The following is a 23364-nucleotide window of genomic DNA, read 5'->3' as shown; positions in this document are numbered from 1 at the left end:
AGAAACAAAATGTTGATTGACAGGAACACTTCCTATGCTGAAATATAACAATACACATATATGCAACCCTGATATTCAACTTACCCAGTGCCTGGGCGTGAATCAAATTACTAAGTAACATTTTATCAATATAACTGTTAACAGAAGAGCTAACATTTGACCTTTTAAAGCAAACCCTAGTAATTTTAGTTCTTAAAGTATATACTTTCAAATGTTTGTTTGTTTGTTTGTTGGGGTTTAACGTCCGAGCAGCAATATTTCAGCTATATTCAGACGATGAACATGAAATTGGTGATAAAATGAAAATGAAACGATGATGAAATGAAAAAGGGATGGGACACAAGGACAATAGGGTCGACAAATTTTGATTGCCACTGGAAATGGGGAGAGGTGGGTAGGGTCGGGCAATTTATAGCCTCCTATGGCGGAGCCCTATGGTTCCTACCCCGGGAGAATACCACAGTAGGGTTCAATAACGTGCGAGGAACGTGGCATTTTTCCCAACACAGTGCACCACTATGGTTTGCGGTCAGGCTTTCTGTATTATAGCCCGACAACCCCAGCATGTGACACGCCAGGGGTACCCCATTCCACCTCCTGGGGCACACATCCCAGTTGCTCTGTGGGCAGAGCGCCCTAGCCCCAACTTATTTTGCATTTAGAAGCCCATCCTAACAAACACCAGTGGTGATTTTTGTAGATTTTATTGTAGAGATCATTCAATCAATCAAAACTTTTCTTTCAAGATGTTAGTACATCATTTTTTCACTTTCAAGAGCAATAGCTCTTATTTAAAAGAGATGTCAACTTTGACCCATGGATCCTTCTGTGGTCCTATCAAAAGGATTGTAAGTTTCTTCTTATCTATCATGGTTTTCATTGTAACAGCTAAAACAGCAAAAATGTCATTATTTTGTCTTATTAAAGATATCATTCAAATAAGGAGTCATCCGACAACTTTGACCCATGAAAACATTTGTATATCTTATTGTTAGAAGCATTTCATATTTCGTCATGAAAAATTTCTTTCTATCAAAATTTTCAAGATTTTAGCTAAAAATGCAAAACCATATTTTTTTTTGTATTTAAGGGCAAAAACTTCCATAAAGAGTTGATTTATGGCTTCTACCTAGCCAAGACTTACCAATCTGAATTTTCATTTATAATTTGATGTATCAGTCATAGCTACAGAAATGATAGTCCAAATATGTTATTGTAAGTGAATTATATATATTTTGTAACAATAGCAATGGTGGCCATGTTACTTGGTAGGCAGATATAATTCACATGACTTTGAATGCAGACTTCCTTTAAGGATGTTGGCCAAGTTTTATAGTTATTTCTTGGTTTCAAAGGAGAATATTTAAAGAATTTTAACAACAATGAACTACAAAGGAGCAAAATAATGACATATGCTAACACGGGTGTCTGTATTCTGTAGAAAATATCTCTCATCATAATATGACTACTAATGTACCATTTATAATTACTCTATTTCAAGATTGTCTATGAAATCACACTGATGTCCACTAAAAATAACAGAAAACAAAAATGCATAAGTATAAAGCCTAAAATTGTAATTGAGTATCTTAATAATCTACCTCTTTTTGAGATGGTAGAATGAAAAGCTTTTACCAGAAACTGGTATTGACACTTCAGCCTAAAACCCAAATAAAATTTTGATTTTTTGTAGAATATCATAATGAAAGCATTTTGGTTTAACTAATCTAGACTTTACAATGACATTATTACATACATCATGACTGGTTGCTAAGTAACAACAGTCTGTTTGGCCCCACCTGCCAAACAAATATGATGGTGAGGAATTTTCTATAATTGCACGGTTATACCAAACATCCTTATGAGAAAATCCTTCAAAGTTAGCACCTGATATGGTTTGGTGAACTGCTAGAACTGTATCTGTGGCATCAATAACTGTAAAATTCTCAAATCGGGAAAATGCAACAAGCCAATTATCATAGCCAATCCGACCAATCACAAATCTAGGAACATTTTCCCATGGAAAGAGGTTGTTGGTGATGAAATAGTCTTGAGCATCGGTTACAAAAAGTTCACCAGACTTGTAGGCCTTTTTGATATTTTTCTCCCATGATTCCTCCTTGCCAATATCCAGATTTGTTCTCTGTCCAACAATTAGTGAAGGTTGGTACTTTAAGTTATTCCCCTTGACAAAGGTATCCATGGCAATCACAGTATCCACCAAATCTAGTTCATACAAAATATCACCATTAGAATACATGAGATATGAAGAGGGAAACATAGATTTAACAGTCAAAAACATGGAACTCAGAACAGGCACACCCCCTATTGCTGAATCAGTCACAGGAAGTACTGTATAATTCAATGACCTGGCAAATCTAGTAGCTTCGCTACAATTAGAAAATAACACATGATTGGTAATTCCAGGTACAGCTTTCCAATTTTTCAAAGCATTCTTGTTTGCAATATATTTTGATTTACTCATTTGGAAAGAAGTAAAAATTGTCACTTCGACTTGAGTATGAGAAAAACTATGAGTATTGGTCTTTGAGCAAGCTGCTAACGGCTTTCTACTGAACCCATTCATGGGAGCATCTTGTACATTCTCAGATGAGTATCTGTAACTACTATGTATAAATAGCAAAGACGTAATAATTACCACATTCAAAATTAAAGATAAGAAAATATATTTTGTATAAGACTTCTGAGATCCACAAAACGTCCTTAATCTCATGGTGCATCTATAAACATGTGTTAAATATAGTAACAAAGGGTAAATATATCATATATAGCAATGATGCACTATAAATAGATTTCAATGTAGGATAAAATATATGTAAATATATACAAACAATCATACAAAATATTTTGCTCAAGCAGAAAAATCTCAAATTATCTGAACACATCTAACTAGTCAAAGCAATGAGTATTAATATGTCTACTGCAAGCACAAATCTAACTTTTTTAACAATCAGCCATTAAAATCAAAGTGCAGTGCAATCTGGTTAGTACAAAATGATTGCATCAAAAATACACATATAACAATGCAAATGTTTTATACAATAAGCAAGTGTTATAATTAAAAATGTAAGTATGAATATATTTGGCAAAATACATAGAACTAAGTAAGCAAAAGACAAGACTTAAAAATCAACCTAAGATTATCTATATGTACAATAGCTAACATTCACTGTACAATGGGTACCAGGATATTTTCATGTAAATGTAATTTCTCCTCTGTTTCTTCAAATGTATAGTTTTAAGTCAGTCAAAAAACTCATCAAAATCCAATAGGCCAATATGTACATGAAAATAGCCTGACCACAAAAACTAGCTAAAAAACTCACACAATATAGTAAGTATTAAATAGTGCACCAAATATGCTTCTATTTTGTTGGTAACAAATTAATTTTTTTAAACCATTTAAAAAATAAAGTCTCAGAAAATGTAAAAAAGATGAATGATTTGAGCAAAGCAAATCTTTTTGATATAAAGGTAAATTACAACTAACGATAGTTGAATGCTTTACAAAGATCAAACCCCACAAATCAACCCAAGTAGAGTTTGATCAATAACTAAGAAGTCAAATTATCTATATAAAACATTAAAATTAATTTCTATGTGAAATAATTTGAAGTTATACCTATGGTGTTAAACCAATGAAAATCCCATTAATTAGTACATGTACATGTAAGTGGACAATAACATCACAAACAATGACTAATTATGGTGAGTAATGTCACAATGTACCGGTACATATACAAAATTCAAAGCTAAAGCTAAGCAGATTATAAAAAAGCAAGTCACAAAAAGCCAAGCTACAAATAGTGCTTAATCAAGCTAGCATAAATCATATGTTGTGTAGGTACCCACTGGTGGAGTCTGGATCAAAGTTATGTCCCTTGTCATATCATTCAGTGTTGTTAGTACCTGTAAAAATAGAACACCTGATTTATTTATTGTGTGATCTGAGAACTCATGTAAAACTAATGTTTACTAATGGGTAATGGTTTTGGTATTAAAACTTCTGCTTCATTTTTTGGCCACCAACACTAGAAGTACTAAATATACTAGACAAAACATCCCAAAGATTACCTCTGAAGACAAAAACAGAATTAAATGTTCAAAACATAAGTAGCTTGTTATCAATGGCTTATAAATGAAATGAAATCAAAATCTAATTAGTTGAAAAGTCAAATGCTCAAAGATTTTATCTGTATTTATTTCTAAACTTAGATCTACTGTTTCTTTTTGTTTTGCTGAAACTAGAACAAAAGGAAGTGGATGTTAGTTCCAAGACAAGCTTTATCCTTGTAATGCATACAAATCGATGGATCCGTATTTAAATTATTGTTTGTGCTATTAAATTTGGTGAGAAAATTTTTTATCAGCACTGACCAAAAAGGAGGTTAAGTGGACAGAAGACAGGGGAGGACCAAAAGATTTTGAATGGGGGTTTCAGGCTAATATTTGCTCATTTTTGCCTGTTTTCTATGAAAGTAATAAATCTTTAAAGCCATGGAGCTTACCCCTCCATGATTCACCACATAGTAGAGAGAAAAATAAATGATTGAATATACATTGATCTGTAGTGAGTACAGCCTGACTTCCTCACTTGGAAATCCATGCCCTATTAACTAAGTAAGTAAAGGTATCATGTTTTATTAATATGAATGACAAAAAAGTGCTGAAAAAGAGAACATGTTGGTGAATGATGTAATTTCAACTGAGTACCTAAGGCACTGTAAATTGATGGAAATGTCATTGAAGTTTTTTAGAATCCTATGAAAAAATTTTGGCAAGAGTGCCCCTATGCCCTGTTATTCCAACAGGTTTGAGGGGCATTAGCCAAGTATACATTTGCTAATTAAGAACATACAACATTTTCATCATAACCATTCAACTTACCATATGACACCAAATAATGTTGAAATCAAAGCAAGTATAAATATTTGCAGGAAGATGACAGCCATTTTGAAACTTCTGTCATCACCAATCAACTTAGAACACCATATTTCCTTATGACACTAAAAAGTCATTAGAATCTGTGCAACTGGTGAAAATGGCTGCTTAAAATAAATTTCAGGCAACACAGTATATCATGTTTATCTTATGTGTAGTTTTCATCTGTATTATTCTTCTATAGATGAGGAAAAAATAACAAAAAAAGCATTTGGAACCCTATGTTCAATTTTCAGTAACCTTAGCCATGTTTTTCAACAGATGAACAATTTTAAACAATCAGTTTGTGCACAATACCCTACAGAACAAATATGCCAACTATCATAAAATTTTGTAGGATGGTTTCAGAGATGAAGTTGTACAAGTAAAAATAACAAAAAAAATCTGTTTCAGGGGCCATAACTCCTACATTGGGCGAAAAATCATTTTGAAAATTTCGGCATACTTCAGTCTTCTAATGTTAAACAATAACTTTCCATCAGAATTTTGCTAAATTCAACAGTTTTTGAGTTGTGAAAAACTGTATTTTGACCTCTGTTCTTTTTTTAGTAACAGCGGCCATATTTTTCTAAGTTTCAAAAAATTTAAAACATCAGTTTGTGCAGAATACCCTCAGAAACAATCTTACCCAGTTTCATTTGAATATGAACCGCAGTTTTAAGAGAAAATTTTTGAAATAATTACATGAAAAAGCCAAAGATGTCGGAAAAGGGCAATAACTCCAACATAGGTCAACAGATTTTAACAAAAATTATGACCATAGATAGATCTCATCATGCTGAACATTTTTACTTTGTCAAAATTTGATTAAACATAATGGTTTCAGAGAGATATGCGAAAAACTTCTGTCTGGCCCCTATGGTTTTTTTTAGTTACGGTAGCCATGTTTTTCAACATATCATAAATCAAAGCATAAAATTTGTACAGGATACCCCAAGGAACAATCATGCTAACTTTTATTTAAATCCATTCAGCAGTTTCAGAGGAGAAGATATTTGAAAAATTGTTAGCGACAACAGACAACGACATTGACAGACGCCAAGTGATGGCAATAGCTCATTACTACTCTGGATACAACTCCTATTGGCTTTCAAAAAGATTGGAAGTTGTTTCGAAAGTTGACAATTTTGCAACTTACCATCTGATTTAAGTACTTAGATAACAAGAAAATATTTGAGATGTATTTCAACTTTACTTAAACTGGTTTAATATCTGTGAATTTCAAAATTCCATTTTTTTAACACCAATTCCAAGTAATAACTGAATTTGAGGTAAATGGTGAATTTTTACAGCGGATGAACCTGGCATTCACCCCCTTACAATTGGGGAAAATAATTTAGTTTGCAAAAAACCTTATTTTCAGATTCTACCACCAAAAATTTACTTTCCTTGCTTTGCCTTCATTTTAATTACACCCGTGTAACCTGGTTACCTGAAATCCTGAACCCACTGCAGGCAAATATGACTTTTTGTCTAAATTTGCTTACTTCATACATTTAATATTATTTTGTAATTTCAGAACTTAAATGACATGAAACATCACTCAGTTTTCAGCTTGTAAAAAAATGCCAGATGAATACTGTTAAAAAACAGTGTTTACATACCATTAAAAGTAATTCAATAAAGATACAATAAATGCACAAGAGAAAGATACATACTTTTTGCTACATAATTTGTTTGCAGATCTCTGTATTTCTATATCATGTCCCTTAACAAAGCCTGTAATAACAAAAAAACACTTAAAATTACCATTAATAATTAAACAAATGACAATGTATAATAACATAAATACAATGTCACATGTAAATGATCTATAGATTAAACATGTTGAAATTTCATATCTGTAATGTAACTCTGTCATATAATTGTCTTTGGGCAAAGTTTGACCAATGGTGTATGTTGTACAGTATCTATACAGAAATGACACGTGTCAGTTGCGTGAAAACTATAATTTATCCTAAATTATTGTGCTATAAAGTTACCAATTTGATTTTTTATGCATAAACTGGTCTAGGTTTTCTTGAATTTGTCCTCAAATCTTCAATTTCACATGATTTGATATGTAAAAATTTGAGTTGTCAAATTTCAATTTCAATTCTTTATCAAACTGAGCCTTGGTATCCAGACTGATTATACTGATCTGGTTTAACTGTAAATGTATGCTGAGTGCTCATGGAATAAATTCAGTAAAACACTTCCATTGCTTTTAATGCAAATACATGTTTAAGTTATGGACCTCATGAATATCCCTTTAGAAATCAAGAAGTTTCATGTATTACTCTTTAGGGTTTATAAACCAAGTTATCTAACATTGGGTTTATAACAATGTGAAAATGTACTATGAGAATTTTTACTCTAGTCCCCACGTGCTGTAAAAAAAACTGAAATGCAATAAGACAGGCACATTTCAAGTGCAAAAATTAAATATCTTTCAAATCATTTTAAATTGAAAAAATATTATTCAATTTAATGGCCACTGAACTTAATTTTCATGACAAACTGTTTTCCCCAAACTGGCAGTCACTATATGCCCTATATACCATCCTGCTACCTAATATAGAACCATTTTGTTCAATAGAAATCTACTTAAATAAATGTGAACAGTCACTTAGTTGAAAACAGCCCCCAAATACACAATAAAACCATTATCATTCCTATATCAACACTTGACAATACAATGTTCTCATCTGGCAAGAAGTCCTCAAGCTGATGTAAGGCTACAGTTTGTAATATTGATTTAGCTAGGTAACATATTCTTAATATAATAATATATCTATTAAAAAAAATATATCTGGCCTGTTACACATGGTCCCCATTTATAGTTAAAATTGAATAGTGACATGTGATATGGAAATAATGAGTCAATTACATTGGAAATTAATTTGATTACCATTACATCCCAAAAACCTTCAATTAAAATTACTATTACCATTACAGTGATTTTTTACATGTAATTACCATTAATTAAATTACAATTGTTTTGCAAATGTAATTTCAAAATTACAACTGGGTAATTACATTTACCAAAAAAGCTTCGTGTAACTCAATGTCAAGCAAATATCTGATATACATAGTCATAAACCAGGATGTTCATTATATACATCCAATCATAATTGCACATTTACATCATTTTCTTCCCATTGCATTTAATGTTCATCAACTGTTCAAAGGCATTGTCCCCTACCCTACACCTGTCTGGTCTTAATGTCTTTCAAGGGATGTTAAAGTAAATTATTAATGTAAAATTTGTCAATAGACCATGACTGTGGGGACATATGCATAAAAACAGATATGGAGGGGTAATATAGTGAAGCTTATGCAACTACATACCAATATGATAGACCTAGCACAAGTGATTCTTTTAACCGACAAAATATAAAAACTTAAAACTAAAATATTAACAACAAATTCGAAATTTCCATAAACCGTGAATGCAATGGCATATGCATGAAACAGATATGAAATTCTGATGTAGTGATGCTAATTCAACAGCATACACGCTTTGGGCTGATTACCTCCATATGTAATTGATTACATGAAACATGGGGTAAAAATGTAATCAATTACATCATAATTACATGTAATTTCACATGTAATTAATTACATAATATTACTTCAAATATTTACACGCATTAATAAAAGAAAAAATTACTTCCTTGGCATTGGTAATGTAATAATGACATATTCAGCAAAAAAGTTCATATAATGTAAAGCAGAAGAAATAGTTCATGCATTATATAAATAATTTCAAAGCTGTGGTAAATATGACTTTTGAAAATTGTCCATTGACATTTACAATTGAAAAGTTTTATTTTTAACATTACTTTTATAAATAGACCAAGTGAATTTCACTGTAATCAGTAGGCCAAGTGAGGTGACAAAATTTGACAAATAATTGTATAGCCTTAAGGAAAGTTAACTACAAACAATAACATTGAGTAATATGTTTGTGTTGTAAGGTTACAGACCACCAATTCAACCAATGAACATTTGGAACGTACTCAAAAATAGTCCTACGCAGAAATTACCCCTGTTCCTCATAGTGCTGTGAAAAAAGTTCTCATCTTATTTAAAAAATTTAAACAGTTTCTGAAAGGAAAAACATTTCTGTACATTTTATAGGTGCATTTTGCTTCTTGTGATGTGAAGCCTAATCTCCATAATGATTTTTAAATATACCCCTATCTTGTGAAAACACTGGGATTTCCCATGCTATTTATAGACCCTTCACTTCCGGTGACCAGTACTGCACTGCAAGTCTGCTAACCCCACATGCCATTCTGAGGATTGTGAGCTGACATATGTAGAATCATGCTGATATATAGTCGTCTGCAGGTTAAAGTTAAGGTAAAGTCCAGAGAAGCCATTGAATATTGTGAAATTAGCATAGAAGCCTATGGGAAGTGGAATTAGTGGTTTTTAGTCTGTAAATATGTTCATTAATTTACTCTTTCTTGAGGTTTTTTTACACAGATATAACACAGTACATTGAGGTTTAATAGGAAAAAGCTTGTTTGTCTGAAGCAAAATAGAAATGATTATGATAATAGTTTAAAGTAGAGAATACAATTAACTTGATTTCTTCATAATCATTGGAACAAGGCACAATAAAATGATTTACAAATAAGCACAAAATGTTGTATATTCACCAGTTGTTTCACAAATTTTTATGTAAACATTATGCCATAGAGGGTTTTGAAATAAATTATCAAAAACTAATTGAAAAAATTTCAATTTGCAGTGGTAAATATGTAGCAGAAAACAAGACAAAAGGGAATAGAAATCTATTTGGAGTGGTACATCACTACATGTATAACCTACCAATGAAACATAATATAGTCAATCCTAATTTTCGAATTCTAAAATCAATTAAAATGCTAAGTTTGATAAAAAAATGTAAAAAGGAAAAATACTACTCCTTAGTAATTTTTTTTAAAAAAGCAATTTTTTTGATAATGTAATCATAATTTGCAATGATTTCTGATCACACATGATTACTTATGAAAGTCTAATTGATTACAGCTGATTACAATTACTGATTAAGATAACCCCATCCCTGTCTGCATACAAAATACAATTGACCTACCACAATAGATTTATATTACTCTAATGTAATAAAAAACTTACTATTAAAATCTTAATGTGAATGCAGACACCAGAAAAGCAATACCTACATGCTTGACTTCCACCTCGGGGAGAAAAAACTGTCTTCAGTGCAATAAATGAATACATACCCCATTGTCTCTTCAGTGTACTATACCACTTAAATTGAACAGTTAGTGGTATTGTATCCTAAAGGTAATACACAGCCAAAAATCACCTTCATAAAATTACAAAAATATGTTAGTTATCAAAACTGATATTTATACAAAATGTTAATCCTTAAGTCCATCCTTGATCATTTAAGATTAATATCTTGTAACGTGCCCTGTATTCATCATAATAAAGACATCTGTCACAGATCTCTAACAATACAGAGCACAATATTTCAATAGGTTTTGTTTGTTTGTTTGTTGGGGTTTAACGTCCGAGCAGCAATATTTCAGCTATATTCAGACGATTACAATAGGAAATCAATTTTCATTTAAAAAACTTTCAAGAAAAGAACAGACATGTAAAAGAGTTCAAGAACAAGTACATATTCATATAGACATTAAAATTCAATTACATGTAGTTCAGGTTATAAAAAGGGGAAGGGGATTTGCCCAAACTTTGCATGAAATAAACAAAATTATTAAATACAAGTGGGATTCCAACCCCTTAGAACCTTTTTCTTAGATCCACCAATGATCTCCAGATAACCAATTCCAGATTCAAGACTAAACTAAAACGTACAATGTAACTCATCCCCATCAAAATCAGCAAGAGACTGGAATAAACTAAGGCACAGACTATTTTTATACTGAAAAAGGGGGCTGGGATTATTCTGAAAAATTTAAATTATTCCATATTAGAGCAAAAATATTTTTTACTCTGAAAAAAATATGATTTAATATTTCCCACCATCATTTAACAATGTAGATTTTCAAATAATGTTTCACTCAGACATTAATTTTTTGGGCTAGTGCCAAAAAGACATTCAAACTCAATATAAAATGTCAGTCCCCCCCTCCCTTCCAAGGAAAAGAAAATGGTCTGTGCCTAATGAAAAAAGAAGTGAATGTGCATTCTGTCAACCCTTCACCTTAATAAATTATGGATAATGGGTTGATCTAGTTTAACAATAACTAAACTATAGTTTTGTACAAGTATGACATTTGTGAAAATTATGATAAAAAAGTAAATGTAAGAAACTTTGATTCTGGTAGAGAAGCAATTGTTGCTCAATGCTGTACTACAAGGCAAAAAAAAAAATAACAAAAGTAAATGAAGAACACAGACTACAGTGATATTGTTTGCATAAATTAGCTCCGAAATTAAACTGTTTCTCCTGATGAAAGTTTCCCAATTTGTCGAAAAAAAAGTTTAAATGAAATCACCAAATATGATTAACTATCTTCGTACTGGTAGTTGAAAGAGTAATCAAGGGAACCAAGGTTATAGTGGTAATCAAAAGAATGTAATCCAGGGACAAAGACCAGACATGGAAAACAGACATACACAACAAAGAACATAAAGTAACTAAAATCATACATACAAAGTAACAAAAGTAAATGAGCAACTCGGACTCCACTAAAAACTGGGAGCATGGACCAGGTGTACCGGTAGGGTAAGTGTCCTCTGCTTTTCTAGAAACACCCGCCGAGTTGCTCATAAAAAGTCAAGTCCGGGGTAGACAAACGACGAAAGGAAAACTATGACCCGTTGAATAAATCAGTTTTCATGGTGTTGATGGATACACCATAACGATCCACGAGTTCATGATGACGACCATAATACTTCTGTAGTGATGACTTCAATCTTGTAGCAACATAACCCTGTTCCAGAAGTCTATTCGTTAGAGTTCTAGCGCGATACGAAAAGTCTGCGTAGTTTCGGCAAGCTCTGGCATAACGTATGAGTTGTGATATGAACACTCCATACGCAGGAGCCGAAGGGATGTTGCCACAGATGAACGGAAAGTTATCACGTTTGTCGTAAAGTTTGGTCAATAGTTTTCCTTTACCATTGATTTCTAAGTGTAGGTCAAGATATGAGGCTGACTTCACAGTGTCTGTAGTATCCTTTATCTCAAGTTCTTTTGGGTAGATGCGATGTATCAAATCCCCGAAATTAGGATTGTTTAAAGATAACACGTCATTTATATAGCGGAAACTGAGATTGAAGGATCTAGCTAAACAACTTTCTTTCTGATCAGATCAGCTATAAAGTCAGCCTCATAAGAGTGAAGGAATAGGTCAGCTAGTAAAGGGGCACAATTTGTTCCCATTGGAACGCCGACTGTTTGTTGAAAAACACGTCCACCACACTGGACAAATATGTTGTCGATTAAAAATTCCAGCATTTTGTAAACATCTTCCTCTGTACATTTGGAAGATGATTTGGAATTATTTCTTACAAAGTATGACTATGAGGAATCTCTACCAAGAACTATAAGAAAGGTAGGATATGATGTTTCTGTTCTAATGACCTTAACTGATTGTTAACAACTTGTCTTTTTCTTTTTCCAAATTTCCAAACTTTGTGCATATTTCCCCAATAAAGATGGATGAGGCCGTTCTGAAAAATGGCCAACAATATCACTGAATGTGAGGTCCTGAAATAGCTTATGTAGTATATTTTGATCACGGATTCAATAAAGAGAATATGTTGCACAAGGTAAAAAAAAGTTCCATAGGCACAAGATGAAAAGTTTTTAAACGCATTTATATATATCAAGGAGTCACACATTTAACTCTTCGTATATATCGTAATTTGCATTCGGTCGTCCCAGATTTTGACCGGAGAGTTTACAAAAGACTTTTAGTCTCACTGTACAATCAAGACGAGCCTGTTGTATATAATTAAAGATCTACATGTAACACAATATTTTTTTAGCTATCGCGTTTAGGATTTAAACTAACTTGCACTAGAAACACACTTCTCTCTTTCATCTCTCTTCTGTTTTATTTTGTGGTAGCGAACGAAAACAAAACGAAAAATAAAAACATTGTCGGAATCCATCTCCGGGAGAACTAAATATAGCAATTACACACAGTACATTAATGTGTGGTTAAGGAGGTGAGTATTTGTGTAGTAGTGATACCTGCAGTTTTGTCTTATATTTAATATAAACATGATCGAGTTTCGTTTCACAAAAAGCAGGCGAATAGTTCACTGAAATTTGAATGACATTGTCTGACTGTCACTCTGCCGGCTCGTCGCTGAATTAAAAAAAATGTACGTGTAGACATCCTATATGAAAAAAATACAACCATTATAATTCTCTTTCACCAAAGATTGTTATAATGTAGAAATGACATTCTATAAAAAAATACTGATTCACTTGTCAGAGCTTTGGAAAACAGTTTTCTGCATAATCTTCATTTATGTTAAGGAAACCAGGGGCGGATCCAAGATTTGAGTTAAGGGGGCATTAATTGAATTATATGCCGTGTAAAGCAAGGCAAACATATGGGGTGAAACTTGATCAGTTGTGGTAAAAAACTTTTTCTTACCGATTTTTTTTTTTGGGGGGGGGGCGACTTGAGGCTCTAATTTTAAACTGTCGGGACTTACCGCTAGAGTTGTCTCTCTTTTATTTAATCGGAAGATTGTTCGCAAATATGCATGACATGATAGTTTCAATGAGTCGTTTATTGGCTGAAATCGTGCGTAACAAATCCTTACGGGAAAATCCTATACTAATACCCGCCATGTTGGTTTCCACGGGACGATTTGTTTACAAACGAAGTTCGTAAGTTCCCGTCGAACTCCGGTGACAATCGTCTGCTAAATCGACTTCTCGATGTTGTACGATGTTCGCGTAGAATAAATCCGAGATATCCGAATTAGCGTCGAAATGCATTCTGGGTTCGTCGGTTTTGGACAAACTATTTAAACGTGAACAACATCTCCTAACAACCCGATTACTGTAAACATGGCCGACTTTTGACAATGTAAATATTGGGACCGAGAATTAAAATTTCACCGGAATTTAACCTTTCGATGTTCAGGGAGAAGCCGTTTGGCTAAACGAATGAGCAAGTTATTTAAGACAATTTAAACGACGGTAGGTGTTAATAAAGTCGTAGAAAAATATTTTTTAAACAAATTTTAACAGTATCTTCTTTATGTGACGCCTAGTATAATTGATGCCTGATTTCTGCAACATCTTGACTGGTACATGTGTTTACATCTATACTCGGCGTCACATAAATAACATACTGTTAAAATTTGAATAAAAATATTTTCTACGACTTTATTGACACCTACCTCGTTTAAATTGTCTTAAATGACTTGCTCATTCGTTTAGCCAAACGGCTTCTCCCTAAACATTGAATCGTTAAATTCCGGTCAGATTTTAATTCTAGGTGCCAATATTTACATTGTAAAAAGTCGGCCATGTTTACAGTGATCGGGTCGCTAGGAGATGTTGTTTACGTTTAAATGGTTTGTCCAAAAACCGAAGAACCCAGAATGCACGTCGGCGTTATTTCGGATATCTCGGATTTATTTTACGCGAACAACGTACAATACCGAGAAGTTGATCAAGCAGACGATTGTCACCGGAGTTCGACGGGAACTTACGAACTTCGTTTGTAAACAAATCGTCCCGTAAAAACCAACATGGCGGATATTAGTATGGGATTTTCCCGTAAGGATTTGTTACGCATGATTTAAGCTAATAAGCGACTTGTTTTTGAGAAGCTGTTTGGCTAAACGAATGAGCAAGTCATTTAAGACAATTTAAACGACGGTTGGTGTCAATAAAGTCGTAGAAAATATTTTTATTCAAATTTTAACAGTATGTTATTTATGTGACGCCGAGTATAGTGAGCAATTGATATTTCACTTGATTTTATATTGAATGCATCATAAATATATTGAATGTTATTTTTATTCTTAATTTCAAAAGATTTAGGAATAAAAATATGAATATTTGGTCCTGCAGCTTTAAATTATGACAAAACAATTTTATTTTGAATAGGATAGATCTTACTATTAAAAAAAAACAGTGTAACATTTAAGAAATAATTCGTGGAGGGGGGTAGATTTGTACTCATTTTAACATGGGTACGGCATTTATATTCGATTATGTAACACTGAGCAACAGCGAGGTGTTAAATGAGAATATAAATGCCAAACCAATGTTAAAATGAGTACAAATCTATCTCCGGAAGGAATTATTTCTTTTCTAATATGACAAATACGTTAATTTTTTGTGAAAAAAAATCCTAGGCGTAACCGAAATAACGGCTGTTTCGTTTAACCTCTCCCGTATGGAAGTTGGATTAAATTTGTATATTTATGTCATCGTATGTGTTAAATGTATGTTTTTATATAATTGATTTCAATTAGATAACCTCTCAGCTGTTAAATCATCGCGTAAACGTTTTTAAATGAGTGTTTTGTCTCGAAGCGACAACGAAAGAAAAGAGACAGTGCGCAGGTGCTAAAGGTTGGGTTGTACCGACATATATTGTTTGACGATATAAAGACGTCATATTAGAATTTACATTATTGCTATTTTGTTTAAAATGCCTTTGATTTTGCTATACGATAATTTTCAATCTCACGCCAGTCGAGTGAGAATGAAAATTATCGCTAGTTTTTTTATGTACTCGTTTGACATACGAGCAACAGCGTAGGAATATTTGACGACCCAAATAACCATCTGTTTGTTTACTGCGTATGAAATAATAGCTAATTTGTGGCAATATTTTCTAGTCTATAATGGAAAATGATTAAATACAGTAACTTACCCGATTTGAATGAATAAGTCCCAAAATTATTAACAAATTTTAAACGCGATCGTCATAGATAACCGATTTTTTTTTTCAAAAAATGTGTATCACAACGTACGTGACGTCACGTAGCACGTCGCTGAAAAATAGTCCCGAAAGGTAATTTTGCAATGCTTATAAAACTTGCATATTTAGGTCTCAAGAAAACTAAAAATAAAGGAGAACTAATACCTTACAATTCAGCAAAACAGCGATAAACAGATTGTTATATATTTTTCAACTCAAATTCGGTAATTTCACAGCTCGCACTTTCTCCCGCCAAAACGTCACAACTGTGATATCAATCCGCCAATCACAGAATTCAAAATTCATGTTGAAAATATCGATATATTGTGGTGAAGAAAATCTATACAATAAATGGGATAATAAATTGGTTGTCGTGAATAACAGAATATGATCATTCGTGCCAAGAACGCATGAGGTTCCGCACACTCGTTAAATCCATGCGTTCTTCGGCACTCGTGATAATATTTCAGTTATTCACTCTTTCTAATTAATTATAATCTTATTGAAAATACAATTAATGAAAAGAACAATGTATTTTCACTCAGTATATCAAAGGAAGCAAGGATTTTAATTATCTAAAAAATCACTGGGAAAAGAAAAATGAACACTTTTAATAATTCATATTATTACCTAATTATAAGGTTTTATCTTGTTTATTAAATATACACATATTTTTCTCTATTTTCAAAATTTATTCAGAACAGGGCGATCTATTGCACTGTCGATGTACTATTGCACGGTGCAATAGTCTCATTGAGGAGTCTATTGCACTGACCCCATAATGACCTTTATCTAAGCCTTTTGATTGGTTGAACTTTTTTTAGGAGCTTCATTGAATTGGAATTTACACACAAAAAACTCGTGTGTAAAAACGTAGATGTGACTCTTGTCTGCCAATTCGTTAACATGGAGCGGTAAATTTCCTATTCCTGGTCGAATGGTTGTCTCTTTGACATATTCCCCATTTCCATTCTTTAGTATATCTCATAGACAAATTAGGTAATAAAACAGTTATTAAATGGGTTGATGCAATACACCAGAATATTTGTCCTTTGGTACTGAGAATGATCAAGTGTTCTTGATCATTCTCAGTACCTCAGGACAAATATTCTGGTCGATTGCATCCAACCCATTTAATAACTGTATATTACTTTTTATCAATTTAGATCGAAGATCAGAATTGAGATAGCAGTCGCCAGAGTCTTTAGATTTGTAAAGCCTGTCAGCATCTGAAATTTTCTTGTACTACCGCAGGAAAATAGTTCCACTGGTATACCCCATTAAGGTTCAAATGCAGATAATTACACTAGTGTAGGTCTTGTTTATAGGTATTTCTAATTTGTCATATTTAATTCTATGCTATTTTAACCAACAAACAAACTCAATAAACAACTTTTACTGCGAACTAAATATGATGATTAATTTGGTTTGTATTAACAACGATCCAAATAAAAAATAATTGACCTCTAACATTACCAGTACCTGTTTTTATGCATTTACCAGAATAAACAAATCGTTCATTATATTATATTCAATAATAATAATTTGTCGCCTACAAATACAATACTTTTAGACGCATAATAAACCATTTGATATTTAGCAAGAAATAAAAACCCTGCGAGATTATTAATAGTCATCGCTCATAGAAATGAAAAAGAGCAATGGTGAGTGTCAATTGGAAGGGTTGTCTTTCAGAAATTTCATGCAGGACATGGCGGATCCATATACTAGTATTTACAGAAAGGGGACATTGGTTCCTATTAAAACACTTATATAAAGAAAGAGGTTCCAAAGGGCAGGCAAGGACTACACTCATTTTTATTCTTTATTAATTTTGTATTACGGTTACCGCCTCGTGACACCGGAAGCCCAGAGGTGACAAATAAATATGAAACTTTGCTTTTAGACGATGGTATAGGAATTTCGATGCATTTCTCAGGAATGGTATTAGTCTGTGGTCTGGTGATATTGTTTTTTGTATCAATAATTCTGATTGGCCATGTGTTATAATGATAGAGCTGAAGAACTTTAAATTGAATTTCGAATTAAATATTTAGAAACTAGGAAAGGCCAACTAGAAGTTTGTAGTTGCAGTATGTTGGATGTATTGTATTGATTCATCTAGATGTTCCATGTAAACCGTCATCGAACCTGAATATTTTGGAAATTAGTAAATTGCATTCTACGAATTTTCTTGTGTGTTTATTAAATGTCCTTCGTAATCAAAATGGTGAATTTAAAAATAAATCATTATATATGGTTCAATATTAACCATTGACAACAATAAAGATACGTCTGAATTCGATTCCTGTACTTTCTTTTTATCCCTGCTTTTATCCCATTTTTTTTTTTTTTTTTTTTTTTTTTGCGCAATTTGACGATTATTTGAGGCGTAAAAATTCAAGCGATCGATATAAATTGATTCAGTACATGAGTACTTTGATTAAAGTTTATATATTTATTAGATGTTAGTTCACCAATTCTTCATGTCTAAATTTTTTTTTTTATTTTATTAGACAGCAAAATATTTACTTATACAGTTTTGAAAATGTATCAATCTATCAGACTGAATCCTAACATTATTTCAGCAACAAATCAGTAGAACTACATATTCATATATTTACTTTTTAGATAAATGTTATTTCAAGTACATGCACAGTACATGTATTTTCCAATATTTTTTTATTATGACAATGATTAAAATCTTAGACATATGGAATGGTATGATGATATGTCTGAAGGGGCATCGTCCTTTTGCGCCAATTGGATGAAAAATCGTAATGTAATTGCGCCAAATATTTTTTCCCGTATAACCCTTTTCCGCCAGAAAAACAGTACCTTTTGCGCAAAATACAAATAAGGATATGAAAATACTAAAAAAAAAAGGTAAAAATCTAACATAAAACGATCATAAAATAAAGAAAATGAGTTAGAAATGAATTAATTAAAGGTAAGTGATCTAACATTTGTTATCCGAACCTGACCAGACAGATCTGGATAAGTACGGTAAGTATTAGTTAATAATACTATACTATGATAACCTTAAATGAACATTAACTCCGCCTGGGAAACCTGCTGGTCTCAATCCTGGAAAAAGGAAGAGAGTCTATATTTACATTATTTGACAAAAATAAATATCTTATATTTCTTACATTTTTATAATTACATATTAATTAAATACAAGTCACATGTATACTTGCCAAAGAGAAGAACTACCAATTATAAAGAGATGATGAATAACATACATGCACAATAACCACACCACGCATTTAATGCAACCCTAAAACAATATCAAAATAAATTTAGCTGTATTCTGGTGCAAAACGATAATTATTTAATTGGCGCAATCAGTTAACTACGAAAATCGAAAAGTAAACTGGCGCAAAAGGGAGGGTGCTCTATTTTTCCTCCATACATATATCCTTAGACATTTAGTACTTACTACTGACAGATCATTTCCCCGATTACTTGTTGCCACACAAAATTAATATGGAATATATTAAAATTTTTCTGTGTTCTAAATTCTGGAAACTCAATGAATTTTGACAGCCATACCAGTATTTCACCAAGTTTTGAAGTACTATTGGGTATACCGTAAAGCTGCCATGAAAACGACACGATTTTGTTTTATTGTAGTTTGCAGGAGTTCTTTGGAAATCATCATAATTCCATATGTACCATGATTTTATGTATTCTTACATATTTCTGTTTAGAAATGTTTATAAAATTACAGCATTCAATTTTTTGTGTAATATATAGAATTGAGGCGTCAAAATGCAATTATTTTCAAATTGTACTGACACTTCCGAACACAGCTGCCTCCAGTGTCAGTCAAAGTCGAAATTTTAAATAAGCTTCTGTGAGATATTTTGGTTTTTCAATTGCTATATTTTAATGGTAAAATGAACAAAGCTTAGCAGCATATCAGTGTATTTTGCCGATGTAATCGACGAATTAAGATGTAACGAGTCCATTTTTCTGCGCCTGTTTTGGCAGTGAAATATTGCCATTCTGGGGTCATTTGTCACGTGACATATGCAGATTGATTGAATTTGCTATTTGGTTGATTATTATTTTAAAGGCACTTGAAGGTTCGAGGGGTTACTAACGTATTTGAAACTGATAAAGCGGGGAATTTATATTACAACATGCAGCGAGCTGAAAATCGATGGATTATGATTAAATTAAAGTAAAATTCTATCTACGGGCCTGGTTAAATATGGGTAGGAGTACTCCAGCAGTGGTAGAGTGCAAAAATTGAGATTAAATTTTTGAAATACTACTGGAGTGGGTGCAATGAAGATATCTCTCGTGGTAAAATTAGCGAGAAATGAAAGTTTCAACCTAAAACTGCATAAATCTACCCCTGACAACCCATGCTTTGCTAGTTTTATGTGGCGCACGCCCGCCACACCCCCGTCTGAATTTCCCCCTGGTCTGGCAGGCTATTTCTGACTTGGGGGTATGGAGGAACGGAATTCCAACCTCATACGTTGTAGGGGTAGGGTAAGAGTAATGTCGAACACATGTTAAAACTCCTTCTGATACCTATATAATGAACTTATAATATAAGTATATTATTTGACAACATTGAAGGCGGTTCCAGAGTTTTTTAGGTTTTAAAAAGGTCCTCTTTGGTAATTAGCTCCCACCCTTTTTTGGAATCTCATGTTCCACCACTGCAGCGAATTTCTGACATGCAAAGAATATATTAGTATTTGGAAAATACTAATAAAAATCACAAACAAACAAACAAAACTAAGCAAAAACAAAAACAATACAATAGTTAAGTAAATATAATTTGTATCATTGACAACCAACTATGACTAATAAATGTTTTTTTTGTAATTCCAGCTAACAATGGCAGAATCTTTTCTGAATTCCTTAAAATCGTTTGACAAAACTAAGTTGAAGCACACAGACACGAGAGTAACTACCACTGATGGGTCACAGCTAATCGAGAAACGAGATTCAACCGGGAGGGTGTCTGTCGAGAAAACCGGGCCGTCATATGCTTTTGTTCCTTCCTTTGTGGAAGACTTGCAGGTTGGAGAGGTCGTACCTGGGAAGTTGATACTAGGTAACTTATATCAATATATTGTTTGGATACTTAATTTAGCGTTTCCTTAACCGATGTATTCATAATCCAATAATTTATAGTTTGAATGACTTGTTTTTCCATATGAGAATGATATCCCTGTAAAAATAAATTACCATTCACCACATAAGTGTATGTTTTTTTTTTTCTTATTTCAGGCTCTCAAGATGTTGCTCATGATCTGCCAATTTTAGAACAATATAATGTTACCCACATACTCAATCTTGCTTCATATGTACAGAACAAGTTCCCCGAAAAAATCATATACAAAGATATTAAAATCAACGACCTCCCGGAGGCCCCTATTCTCCTAACTTTCAAGCAAGCATTTGAATTTATTGAAGAAGGGATAAAATCTGGATGTGTTTTGGTACACTGTAATGCTGGGGTTTCTCGTTGTTCCACGGTGGTAATAGGGTACCTGATGCAGACCCAAGGAATGAGTTATAAAGGTGCGTTCGATTTAGTCAAAGAAAAGAGACCAGCAATATGCCCAAATGAAGGATTTCGAACCCAACTCAAAACTTTCGAAAAAATGCTTGAAAGTGAAAGAAAAGCGGGTCCAAGACACCAATTGGTTAGCTTTTGATTATTTCTAAGATTCAACTGTTATATTTTGTGCCGGAAATGTTGAGGACCTACATTGACGAAAATACCTTCACAAAGTCAGCAGCAAGTATCAACCGCATCGAAATAATTTCGTGAGAGAAAAAAAACAACGTACCTTCTGTCGCCTTTTAAATGTAATAAAACAATCTTTTTGATTACTTAAATTTAGAATGCACGTAGATCTGACCAAAAAGCCGAAAATAACAGTGTTAAGAATGGTATAGAAATGTACCTTATTTATAAACTCTTACTGTGATAATTCCAACACAAAAATGTCCATGTTTGTTGTGTTTGGGTTAAAATGTTCCTAATCGTAAACGGATGTACTTAAATTTTATTTCTTTCATTTTGCAAATTAATCTGTATTATTGAGTACTAGAGAATGCCCGCGCAATAGGTCAATTGAGCAAAGTGTGGACACAGTACTTATCTGACCAAACGACATAAATGAGTAATCGTTGTAATGGATCTACGATCATCTACCATACATCAATGGTATACAGTTTTGTTCAAATTGCTTTAGTGGTTTCAATTTTTCAGGGGGAATTGGTTTTCTTTTTTGACTCAGAATTTTTTCCACGCAGCGCAAAAATATGTACTTTTCTAACGCATGTAAGCGAATAATTTTTTTCTTTTTTTATTCACACTACTTATTTTTTATCCCTTCCTTACCAAATTATCTTTTCTCCAAAGTCAGGATCGAAATATAATCGGAAGTTAAATGGTGCCTCCCTTAGCAAAGTTTGATATCCTCGTGCCAATGAATTCCCCTGAAAAAAATTGGTTTAATCTGGGACTAAGAAACTGTTTTATTGGTCCCAGGTTTAATTTGACCCAGGGGTATGGGAGGAGCTGATGTTTTACGATGACGATGACGACACCGACAAACGCAAAGTGAAGACGTTAAAAGTTAACAAGGCCCGTTGCGATATAAAAACTCCATTAAAATATACTTGCAATAAACGATCTGACTGCTCCAGACATGCGTTGCGTTAATGACGTATTTTTTCAGCGATCGATTAACAGTTTATATACCTGTAAACCTGGTGCTGTTAGCAGGTTATCCTGAGGCTTCGCCCAAGTTTCCACTCCATGGCCTCTGGGCAGCAAGAGAGTAACTTTGATTTTTATGTTATCAAGAATTCCGCTATATGCACGCTATGGGGGTCTTCTTGGTCTGGTTAGAGGGTCTGGACTTTGGCCTTGTATTTGGGTGCATAAAAAGGGGGAAAGTTTAACTCCGGACATCAGGTGCAGGTATTTTTGTTACACGTGAAAGGGAGAAGGTTTACCCGCGGATTTCGGGTGCAGGTGTTTATACACATAAAAATGAGGAGGGTTTATTTCAACACATTCTCAATGTGTGGAAATATCGTTTTGCCAGTCATGCCAGTTTACACATAAATGGGGAGGAGTCCGGACTTCAGGCGCAGATCTTTACACATAGAAGAGGAGGTTTATTTCGAGACGTTCTACGCCTTTCTTTCTTTCCATGTCTGAACAGTTTTGCACCCCAGAAATGGAGGATGTCGTTTAACCTAACTAATTGAATTAATGAAATACCATGTACAAATGATTCCGGCAGTATGTCGATTGAGCATGACCGAAAGCGTACTAGTTTGTCAGTTTAATTCGTGGAAATCTCTAGTATAACACACGGACTAATGACGGCGTTCGAATTTGGATATTTTCCTAACTGGAATAATATCGGTCGTTATATTCCGACGATATCCGATTGCTCCTTGTGAAGACTTTGACCGATAGAGGGCGCTGAATTATTCACCTGAATATTTTCCGAAATAT

The 23364-nt window shown here is 33.1% G+C and overlaps 2 protein-coding genes across 4 annotated transcripts; one reads left to right on the top strand and one right to left on the bottom strand.

Moving 5' to 3' along the window:
* Positions 1 to 102: 102 nt before the first annotated feature.
* On the bottom strand, positions 103 to 13064 carry LOC148603730 (uncharacterized). Of its 2 annotated transcripts, none has more exons than XM_088552243.1 (5): positions 12966 to 13064; positions 6621 to 6681; positions 3874 to 3930; positions 1757 to 2226; positions 103 to 888 (listed from the first exon to the last, which is right to left on the bottom strand). In XM_088552243.1, exons 4-5 carry the CDS (start codon positions 2201 to 2203, stop codon positions 877 to 879), a joined length of 459 nt encoding a protein of 152 aa, XP_088408369.1. In that variant the 5' UTR covers positions 2204 to 2226; positions 3874 to 3930; positions 6621 to 6681; positions 12966 to 13064; the 3' UTR covers positions 103 to 876. The 2 variants fall into 2 exon arrangements, with proteins under 2 accessions (XP_088408369.1, XP_088408370.1); XM_088552244.1 differs by having other exon boundaries at positions 1888 to 2226.
* Positions 13037 to 22540, top strand: LOC148603729 (dual specificity protein phosphatase 19-like). Of its 2 annotated transcripts, XM_088552242.1 has the most exons (4): positions 13052 to 13122; positions 17021 to 17165; positions 20709 to 20934; positions 21111 to 22540. In XM_088552242.1, the coding sequence occupies exons 3-4, from the start codon at positions 20715 to 20717 to the stop codon at positions 21539 to 21541; spliced, it is 651 nt and encodes a 216-aa protein (XP_088408368.1). In that variant the 5' UTR covers positions 13052 to 13122; positions 17021 to 17165; positions 20709 to 20714; the 3' UTR covers positions 21542 to 22540. The 2 variants fall into 2 exon arrangements, with proteins under 2 accessions (XP_088408367.1, XP_088408368.1); XM_088552241.1 differs by lacking the exon at positions 17021 to 17165 and having other exon boundaries at positions 13037 to 13122.
* Positions 22541 to 23364: the final 824 nt, after the last annotated feature.

This window comes from Perna viridis, chromosome 11 (assembly GCF_037379345.1).
Source record: "Perna viridis isolate PV_CMFRI_1.1 ecotype Kerala chromosome 11, ASM3737934v1, whole genome shotgun sequence".
NCBI lineage: Eukaryota > Metazoa > Mollusca > Bivalvia > Mytilida > Mytilidae > Perna > Perna viridis.
The sequence above is the reverse complement of the archived record's forward strand: the minus strand, read 5'-3'. Positions and strand labels throughout refer to the sequence as shown.

What these genes read in the sequence shown, in the direction of transcription:
- LOC148603729 (XM_088552241.1), top strand. Translation starts at nt 20,715, where the DNA reads ATGGCAGAATCTTTTCTGAATTCCTTAAAATCGTTTGACAAAACTAAG. An exon ending in ACCTGGGAAGTTGATACTAG is followed by an intron (nt 20,935 to 21,110) that starts GTAACTTATATC and finishes TTCTTATTTCAG; the next exon opens with GCTCTCAAGATGTTGCTCAT.
- LOC148603730 (XM_088552243.1), bottom strand. Translation starts at nt 2,203, where the DNA reads ATGGATACCTTTGTCAAGGGGAATAACTTAAAGTACCAACCTTCACTA.